The sequence below is a fragment of the Pagrus major genome, chromosome 21, assembly GCF_040436345.1.
Source record: "Pagrus major chromosome 21, Pma_NU_1.0".
In the NCBI taxonomy this organism is placed as follows: domain Eukaryota; kingdom Metazoa; phylum Chordata; class Actinopteri; order Spariformes; family Sparidae; genus Pagrus; species Pagrus major.
The window spans coordinates 8614258-8624556 of record NC_133235.1 but is presented as its reverse complement, the minus strand read 5'-3'; the positions used below and the strand labels follow the sequence as shown (position 1 = coordinate 8624556).

Genomic DNA, 10299 nt, shown 5'->3' with positions numbered 1-10299 from the left:
ATTGCCTTCGCTAGTGTGAATAGTTTTATAATAAGATATCGAAACCATACCGTTACCGTGGCCCAAAAACCGTGATGCATACCGAACCATGGGAAAACTGTACCGTTGCATCCCTAGATGATATGTTAACATTTTACTGTGAACAAGACAAAGGAGAAGAAAGAATAATTCAATCAATTCTGTAAATACCCTGTGTTGTGTGTTTCTGTATTTTGTAACTGTAATCTGATTACTTTCTCTGGCGTGTGGACGTCGGTGCTGCTGCAGGTGGTGATTCGTTCAAATAACTGCAGAGGTGTAACCTTGATATGAGTGGCCGTATATGACAGCTCTACAGCTACAGATGCCACCTAACAGTCTTCACTTTCCATCTCAGTTTCCACTGAGGATGCTCGTGCTTTTGCTTTGTGAAGAGATGTTTCTATACAGTCTTGATTCAGGCAAGTTTGTTTGTTTGTTTTGGTATTAGATATCTTGGGGCCTGTGTTTTGTATTCTTATTCATCTCTTGTGTCTTGTTTTGGCGCTGCTCGCTCTGAATCCTTCATGAGTGAAATATCTTTGATCAACAGAGTTTCCATCAGAGCAGGGTGAGTGAGTCTTCTCTACACTGCATGTTATATCCATCTCTTTGTTCGAAGGAGCATAACAATGAATTTTGATCTTTTTAAAAATGAAACAGTTCTGCTCCTTTCACAACGTTCAGCCTATTGCTTTTAACAAGTGCATCAGTAACATGCAGCAGTCTGGTAAACACAGCCTATTGGACCAGCCAGATGTTATTATACATATGAACAGTAGAGGGCAGTCTCTTATAGGCAGTGATGCAGAGTTTGACAGGCACCTAAACATACATGCTGTCTTAACATCTCTTGGAACTATGCTTATTGTGTGTGTGTGTGTGTGTGTGTGTGTGTGTGTGTGTGTGTGTGTGTGTGTGTGTGTGTATTGTGTATTACTTCACAAATATGATACAGCAAAAACAAATATATATATTTTTATTCTTCACTACAAACTTCTGGTCAAATCGAACTCTACAGTGGGTCATCTTTGGCTGGTGGGAATGTGTGCAGCCCTGCCTTCGACCCTTGAACTACACATGCAACTTGTGAAGATGTTACTGTACAACTATAACATCAGTTTCTCTCGTCATGGACTGTCATTAACATGCTGAAATTGTGGGACATGCAGAAGATTTGGGATTTACATTTGGAATGGGGACACCATGGATGACCACTGATGTCAGTGTCACCGTCTGTGCTACAAACACACTCAAAGTTATAAGCCTTTGTGTTCCCTGGCAATGGATCGGTGCCGGCAGACCTGCCTAAACTCCTCTGGACTTGAATGAATCGTGTGAGTGGGAAAAAAAGTCAAAGACAGACGTTCTGTATTTGTAAAAGTACTTTTATTCTCTGAGCCCTTAAGCACATAAAAACAATTGCATTCTTGAAAATTAGATATCTGAGTGGCAACTCTGTTTCAAGTACAACACTTCAACCATTGGTCGCAGGGGATTACTTCATTCTTAACACATCTTCCATGACAAAAATACATGTGTGTTGTATAAACACTGAGCTGTAAATAACATTTGTACTGAGTAAAGTGAGGGTGAATTGACACTTGGTGTATCCTGAAAATGGGACTGTAAATGAGTTTTAGTACCTGAATTTGTTAACATCGCTCAAGCAAACCCTCACAGGACAAAGAACAAATCTATGATATGTATTACTGTGTAGATCAACAAGCTTGAGAAAATAGAGTAAAAAATGTTGATAAAAAACCCTGACCTGATTTGATTAGTATCAAAGATATAAGATGTAAACATTACAAAAATACTTTTTACATATGAACACAGTTATGGGTCCGGCCCACAGTGAGGTTTCCCCTTTAGGAAGCAAATGCACAGTCTGGTTAAGGCACTCGCTCAGCAATCAATAACTTATTTCAAAGACAGAGTGAGGAAATGTCTTAAATACAAACAACTATAATTTAGCCAAAGTTAGTCATATATCCACAGATATGTACAGAGACCATCAGCATTTATTCTGTTTCTGATGGAGAGGCACTTGACTTCTGGAAGCAAAACAAGTTGCAACATGAATAAATGTGTGGCACCTCAGGAGATAAAATGACTTAGGAAAAGGTTGCTTTAAACTCTCTATCAAGGCACCACACATGTTCTTAAGTCCCTACAGGAACGTTTGTTTCAATTGTCCAGTACTGAGGGACCAACTCGTGCTTCTTCTGGGATGCTCCGGGCATGACCCCATGATGGATTTGGATACAAAAGTGTCCAGAAGTTTTAATGTGGCCTACATGTGCCTCTTCATGTGGAGAGCCAGATGGTCACTGCGTGAAAAGGCGCGCTCGCACAGATGACACTGGAAGGGTCGGTGTCCAGTGTGCTTTCTGAAGTGACGGGTGAGCTCATCTGACCTGGCGAACTTCCAGCCGCAGCCTTCCCAGTTACAGTGGTAGGGCTTCTCACCTGAGAGACAAGAGACAGGACTTGGTTTAGATCACATTGCATGAACAGAACCAAATGAAATCAGAATGAGCAAAATGACATAAATTAATTTGTGCTTCTGTGCTCACCTGTGTGTGTCCTCGTGTGGGCTTTGAGGTGGGAGCTCTTGGTATAGGTCTTCCCGCAGCCTGGGAACTCGCAGCTGTGCGTGGCTGCGCGTTTTCTGGCCCACGACCTGCGGCCTCGCTTCTGTTTGATGCTCCCCGCGTCGTCCTGCGCGTAAAACTCCAGCAGCGACGGCGACGATGGAGGGGTGAGCATCATCCCCTGCATGGAAGCCGGATGGTGCTGCTGGTGGACGCGGACAGGCTCTCTGTGCATGCTGTACTGCCCTTGATACTGTGGCAGACTCTGGTGTGTGTACTGCGGCTGGTAGGGCGCGTTCATGTACTGGTTTTGGAGATGGTGTTGGTTGGGGTGATGAGCGCTAATGGAGTTCATTTGCGCCAAATGGCAGTCTGTGCGTCCCTGAGGTGCATGGTGCTGCATGTGGTGCGCACCGAAACCTGGCAGCGCACCTGGCAGTGTAGCCTGGTGGTGCGTAAAGGCCGCGGAGCGCATTTGTTGTCTCTCATACATCTGTCCCATAAAGTCCCCTGCGGCAGCCATCATACAAGACTGACCCACAGGCTCGGCTTTTATTTTGTATCCAAGCGGTGGAGGAGACGTGGCCGCTTGGTGATGAGCGGGAGGAGCTGGAATGGTGACCGAATTCAACGCTCGCAGCTCGGTGTACTCCCGTCCGTCTCTCGCCTTGCCTGCGCTCTCCGCTGAACTGTCCCCCGGGTAATTCATCTCTGGCGTCAGCAGCTCCGCCATGAGACTGCGAACCGGGCCCTCGCTCGTGTAGCTGACGGTGCCGTGGTATGTCTGTGCGGCCAGGTGAGAAGGAGGGTTGTCGCCGCAGTCTGGCACGGAGCTGCTGCTGCAGCTCTCCGGTGACTCCGGCAGGGAGTACGCGCACTGCTGCTGCTGCGGCGGGGAGATGTTCCCGCTGCTGGTGCTGCCGTCTCCAACATCGGTGCCGATTGTGTTAGACAAAATGAACTCGAGGTCCAAGAACTTTCCCAGCTCGTCGTCGTCCTTGGGGGGTAAAGCAGGAGACTGCCGGATGCTGAACTCCACTTCGATGAGCGGGTTGTCCGCGCCGCCTCTTGCGCTGCTGTTTGCACAGTCATCCACCTTACACAGCTGTAGAGGAGAGCAAATGGGAGCGAAGTTAGAAGAAGTTGCTAATGTGAGCCAACAATCAGAACTGAATATACAAAAATATACAGATTCCGAACTTTAAATCATCTACTTACGTTGTGGAACTGTTTCCCTTCCATCACACTTGGAAACGATGTCACAGCAGGCATCAGTGCTTCAGCCACAGCCATGCTGAGTCAGTTCAAAACAAAACAGACAGAATTAAAAAAGTCTCTCCTCTCTGTCCATAGAGCGCCTGTTTGGTAATGTTGACAGCTGAGTGAATGCAGGATTCAGAGTGCGTGTGTCAACCGTCCTGATGGAGCCTCTTATAGCTCCTTGACTAATACCGGGAGGTGTGGCTTCGACTCCCCCCAACGCACACACACACAACACACCTCCCCCACTGCAGCCAGCAGCGCAAACATCAAATGGCATTCAGGTGCGTCAAGCAGGTAAGTTCATAAGTGCATAACGTTTAACCAAAAAGATCATTAATGATTCAAAAATGGAGTCAAAAATTAACTTCACTTAAGGAAACTTCTTCCAGAAGACTTGTGACAATAATCTTTCTACCTGTGAAACTTTGCCAGAGGATTATTTATAAAATCTACGTTTTTCCTCAATGTATTTTCAATCTTAAGTGAGACGGAAAAAAGCGGGAATGAATGTGCGAAGCATGAAGATGTCAAATGCAGCTCCATTTCAGCAATTCATCTTATTTCTCTCTCAAGAGAAACCCAGTTCCCTTGAGGCAGGCACAGGGGGCGACACCAAACCTGGCTAAAGTCAGGAGAGGCAGTGCAGGAGAGTCCAAATTCCAGTGCGTAAAACAAATTCCCTGACAATTTTAATTTTAAGTGAAACTATTTCTTCGAATGTTAGACAATGATAGCCCCTTAAGAGAGACTATGTGAGAAAAACGTGATCAACTGCTGGCCATAAGCCCAACAAGGTGGTGACTGACTCTCCGTGCCTTTCATTTTACAGTTTCGTCCCGGCCTCTTCAAACACACACACACACCTTGTTAATTTGTCCGGACTTGATCCCTGCATGTTTAACACAAACACAAACGTGTGAAGCGGTGGCTCATCGAAACAACCTGTTTATCTCGGTGTCAACAAAAGGACGACATGTTTCTTAATGATCTCCCTCCCAGCAGCCCTGCGAGCCCCCTGCAGTCATATGGTAATGTGCAGGTGGATGGGTGCAGACAGTGGAGACCTGAGAGAGAGAGAGAGAGAGAGAGAGAGAGAGAGAGAGAGAGAGAGAGAGAGAGAGAGAGCAGCCTTTGAAATAAAACTTTATTGTTTATTATTATTAGTATTACGTTTTGTACATATACCGTCTATTAATCACAATTTTGGAACAGTGTGTGTGTGTGTGTGTGTGTGTGTGTGTGTTCTATTGCTCAATAGTAATATGCTAGAATCAGTTTTTTAAATTGTAAAAACCTCTAGCTAAAAAACCCTAAATGCACAAAACTACGTAACCATTTGTTACTCAATTTAACCCCTGGAATAGATGGAGTTGTTTATAATAACAACTGTGATCAAATGCAACAAACCAAACTGAATAAAAAAAAGATATAATGACCATTAACAAGCCTGTCGATTTAATAATTTGTACATAAGAGTTATAACAGGCTGTCAAAGCTTACATGAGTCAACATGTTACAGTGTGAGACAACTTACTGTACATTTGATTGTAAATGACTTTCTGGCAAACTCAGGAAATTCCAATATGTAACCAATAAAACATATAAAACCTGAAATATTTCTTTATTTGGTCATTTAAGGTCATTTCTTTTATCACCATCAAGTATTTCAGGTCAGAAAAGTTGTTCAGTTTAGCAACCAACTTTTCTAGCACCTGGTCTTACAACGATCGGACTTTGGTTTGATTTTTAAATCCCAAAGACTGCAACAAGGGCGAAATGAACTAATACAAACGTGTCTGTCTCCCTCTGCTCCTGCAGGTGTTGTGGAAGGCAGCGTCCTGCAGCCCTCTGCCTTTATACTCAGTTATTTTTAACCAGCTGGGCTTACGCAAAACAAATTCCGGTTCTGTCCACGAGCCAAGTGGAAATTGACTCTGTTTCCTGAGGAAAAACTTGACACTCGCTTCCTCTACTTTCACTCTGCAGTCACCTTTGGATGCCTAGTGGAGGATACAGACATGGAGCTGCTTGTGTGCACGCAGAACTTTTTCTTTTATCACATCAATAATTTAGAAAAATCTTGTGTTTGGCCTACACAATAATGATTAATGTAACATGCAATATTGTGCAACATAAGCCTATTTCCACATACTGAATATGATTTAGGAAATATAAAAAATAAAGCCCACTGAAAAATGCTATAATCCCTTCCACTGAACAGAAACTATCCTCTTTTTCATTCCATCAAAGGGATTATCAAACCCAGGTCATGTAAAAACCAAATAGCCAAGAATGGAGACAGATACAGTTAAAGAATTGCCCTGGGCTCAGGTTTCTCCTTTTGTGACTCTCTTTCTGAAAGGGAGGAAGTCTTCCAGCTCAAGTGTTTTCTAAACACAATTACTTAAGATTACAGTTAGGCAGACATACAGAGAGTGCCAAAGCATCTCATCCTGGGTACACTCAAATGTTTTCCACGTAAAGATAAAAAAAAAAGTTGTTTATCTTGGTCAGTTGTTTGTGTTGCTAAGTTTAAAAGTATCCCTTTTCCCCTTAAAATTATTCCCTATGGTCAGGCCTATTCTCTCTTTTCTTTGATACAACACGTTTGAAGCTAGAAAAGCTTTCTGAAGAAACTGCTGTGTGAATGCTGGATGTTGAAAAGCTGACGCCAAACAGCACTGCTGGCTTTATAAGTTTAGAGTATAAAAAAAGGAAAGTATGAAATATGTGGAATAAGAATTGTTGAAAAAAATCTGGTGCGAAAAAAAAAACTTGCTGGCTTTGCTTTGTATGAAGAAGCAGTCGAAGGTACTATGAGTTTGAAAAGTTGGAAAGGGTATAATTAGTATGAATGGGATTTAAAAGTTGAATAAAACTCATAATGTATGAAAGATATGGGACATTACACAGTTTGAATGGAGTTTCTGGTTTATGAATGAGTGATCAAACGTTGAAAATAGTTGGAAAAGTGGTAAAGAGATGAAGGATTCAAGATATAGTGTAAGCACGGAGCTAAACTGCATTGCCAGCTTAACTTTTAAGCAGCTGGAGGAGTATAAAGAGTTGGAAAAGTGGGAAATGGTCTAATTAATATGGATGGAAAGGAATGCAGGATGCAAAAAAGCTGAGAGCTAAACTGCATTGCTGGCTAAATCTTTAAAAGACTGAAGGAGTATGAAAAGTTGGAAAAGTGGGAAGTGTTTGAAATATTTTTAATTTAAATGTTGAAATAAACTCAATGTGTAGATGAGACTTCAAAAATGCTTTGCTTCAAAAGTGTGAGAATGTTGATTAAAAATGAATTCAAATGAACGTATCTGGGACATGATGGGTGGTGTTGACAGGCTTATGTGTAAAAGATAAAAAAAATATCGGAGCCCAAAGACTCATTGTGCTAGCTACTCACGTGTCCTGCTTTGATGCTCAGAACAGATGCAGGAATTTCCACTGGAATCACACAGCAGCATATCGGGAACTTTGCATACTGTGAACTAATTTGATGGGAAGCTTGTTACATGCAAATTTCTGCAGGCTTGTGCAGGAAAATGTACTGTACAATCACTGTCAATCCTTTATTTAGACATATACACATTGCTTTCGTGTTCCTGTCCAAACAGTAGCTGTGCTCGGAACAACCAGGAGCAATCTACTTGAACACTGGAACACGGAGACAAACACGCACAGCAACAGCAATTATCCTCCATCGCCCACAAAGTAAGGGGAAACCCAGCTGTTATCTTAGATAAATATGCTGCCTTGCATGGCATGAAACAGCAACAAAGTGATTAGAGTGGAAAAAAAGAAAGTAAAACCACTGCGTGGAGACAGTCTACCTCGTAGAAAAAGGAGGTGGAAAGGAGAGGAAATGCAAAGCAATGAGAAGAATCATGGGAAAGAAGAATAGCAAAACATCAGTCTGATTGAGGCCCGGTAATCAGTAATTCTGCTCTTCCTGAGGCCAGAGCTTGACGCCTGTTGGGTCAAACAGTCTGATTGCAAGGGTGACTGAACTGGACATGGTTAGATGGGATGTTTTGGCCTTGACTTAAAATTCTAGCCTAGTTTTCCAGTATGCAAACATATTAGACTTATTGAACATGCACAAAGTACAACTTTCCCCTTGTATACTCATAAATGATGAAAATATAATGATGAGCCATGTTGATATATTGTGTAAATATCATTATATAAGATAGTTTATTTGAACATATTGTGTTTGAAATCTGTGTCATGTGGCTAATAACATGATGTGCTAATGAGTGCACTTGTTATTGGCCTATCAAACACACAATCATTGCTCTGTTGATGTGTTTAGTTACCAGTGGTGCTAAATGGTTTATCCTCCTCCAGGAGGTAAAGCTCATGGTGGCTAAATGGTTTAGTAGCATCCAGCACTAATGAAGCCATTAGCAGCTAGCTACTAGCCTAATGAGATCAGGGTGGCACATACTTAGCAGTCCTCAGCAGTTTAACATATCTTTTGTGTTTGATCAGGATCAGACGTAATTAAGAGCTGGTAATGGTAATGGTAATGATGACCCGCTGAGTAAAGAGAGACAGAGGTAGATATTCATGTATGTTTGTACACTCTCAAAAATCACTGCATTGTATATTTTTTTTATTAATCTTAGTCCCTGGTTAGTCTCGGGGTTTGTCACTGTGGATTGAAAACTGAACTTACTGGAAATGTTAGTCTCCAGCCCTTCAAAAGCCTTTTATCATCATGGAACAAATAAGCCACCTCCACATTCAAAATCAAATAAAAGGATGACCTGTGACAGCATGCGCATATACCGCCTGGGTAAGTTTGGTGCATTTTTCTTGGATATGGTCAGTGGCAATGACAGACTTCAGTTGCTCTTCAATGGTTTCAAGGGAATTGCTAAACAAACACTTATTTTTAAGTAAGAAAACAAAAACAAAATTACAGTACAAACAAGTGTGCTGCACCTCAATAGTGCCCACATACATTCAGAAAAGTCCAAATGCAGTTTCACTGAAACAGCCAGACACTGTTCTCTGAGTTTGATTTATATGTATATTAACATTTTACTGGCAAAAATGTGTTTCCACATTTGTCAAAAGTTCCATTTTCAGATATGTTAAAGTTAAATGACACCCAGTGTTGTAAAAAAGTGCCCAAAAGTCATGATTAAAAGTAAAAAATATCGTGTTAAAATGGTACTTGAAAATGAAAAATGAAAATGAAAGTCACCCATATGAATAGTACCTGAGTAAAAGTCTTAAAGTGTCTTATAGTAAATGTACTTAAGGATCAAGAGTAATTTTCTGGCAATAAATGTACGTCAGCATTAATAATATTTACAATTTCTGTATAGTTTGAGTCGATCAATTATTAGCCTTAATGACTCAGATCAGATCTGATATTCAGGATATTTCCGATTATCTGAATCAGGGTTTTTTAAATCTGATCACCAATAACATAAATTAATTTAAATATGTGTTACTTTGGCTTCAATGCAGCACGATTATCTGCCTGGCAGACTATCAGATCTGATATTCAGAATATCTCTGATCCTTGTTTTTTTTAATACGATTGCAGATCAAATACATTTAAAATGTTCTACTTTCGCTTTAATGCAGCATGCATTCTGCAAAGTAACTAGGAACTAAAGTTATTAAATAATCGTAGTAGAGTATAACGTAGCAGAAAACGGAAATACTCAAGAAAAGTACAAGTACTTTAAAATTATACTTAATTACAGTACTTGTGTAAATTAACTTGGTTACATTCCATCACTGATGACACCATGTTGTGTCAGTCATAGTTAACCTTACAGAAGATAAGTTCTCAAGAATCCAGTTTTCATCCTTTGCAGAAATAATTGCTTTTATACTTTTAAGAACTGTTTAAGATGTATAACATGTTGATATCATGTACAATTACAACCTGCTCAGTGTTTCCTGCAAGGTCTTGTAAGATGTTTGGCTTTGGTTAGCTTGGGGGACTTTAAAAAGAGCATATAAACCTGTTGAGGTAACAGTGCTTTTCAAATGCCGAGGACATTTAACGGGTTATAGAATCTGTATATGGATAAAAAAAATACAGAGATGCAACCACAAAAAAGTTATTTTGACTGAATAGTTTTTATCATGCTACTTGCAAAAAGAGAATCACCCTTTGGATTTTGCTCATATAGCATTTGAGGGAAAAGAAATACAACTTTTTATAAATGATAGGCTTTTGGCCCTGGACAGTTCATCAGAAATTCCTTTTGTATTTGGCTGAAGAGGGGAGGATCTCAGTCAGATGAGTTAGAAAACCAACTTAAATGCCAGAAGCTGTTGTTCTACCTGATCCAGCACTTTATTCAAGTATACTAGGAAGAACCAGTCTCACTTCTTTCTGTCTCGGTTTCAGCTCTTTATTTCTCCATATTAACCTGAAGCAAGAGCC

The 10299-nt window shown here is 40.9% G+C and overlaps 1 protein-coding gene and 1 long non-coding RNA gene across 2 annotated transcripts; one reads left to right on the top strand and one right to left on the bottom strand.

Moving 5' to 3' along the window:
* Window positions 1-1385: 1385 nt before the first annotated feature.
* klf17 (Kruppel like factor 17) lies at window positions 1386-4023 on the bottom strand. Its single transcript, XM_073492191.1, has 3 exons — window positions 3834-4023; window positions 2598-3720; window positions 1386-2490 (listed from the first exon to the last, which is right to left on the bottom strand). The coding sequence occupies exons 1-3, from the start codon at window positions 3906-3908 to the stop codon at window positions 2315-2317; spliced, it is 1374 nt and encodes a 457-aa protein (XP_073348292.1). The 5' UTR covers window positions 3909-4023; the 3' UTR covers window positions 1386-2314.
* A 286-nt stretch (window positions 4024-4309) lies between these two features.
* On the top strand, window positions 4310-7142 carry LOC141017208 (uncharacterized). Its single transcript, XR_012180630.1, has 2 exons — window positions 4310-4906; window positions 5697-7142. It is a non-coding gene; the product is annotated as an uncharacterized lncRNA (long non-coding RNA).
* Window positions 7143-10299: the final 3157 nt, after the last annotated feature.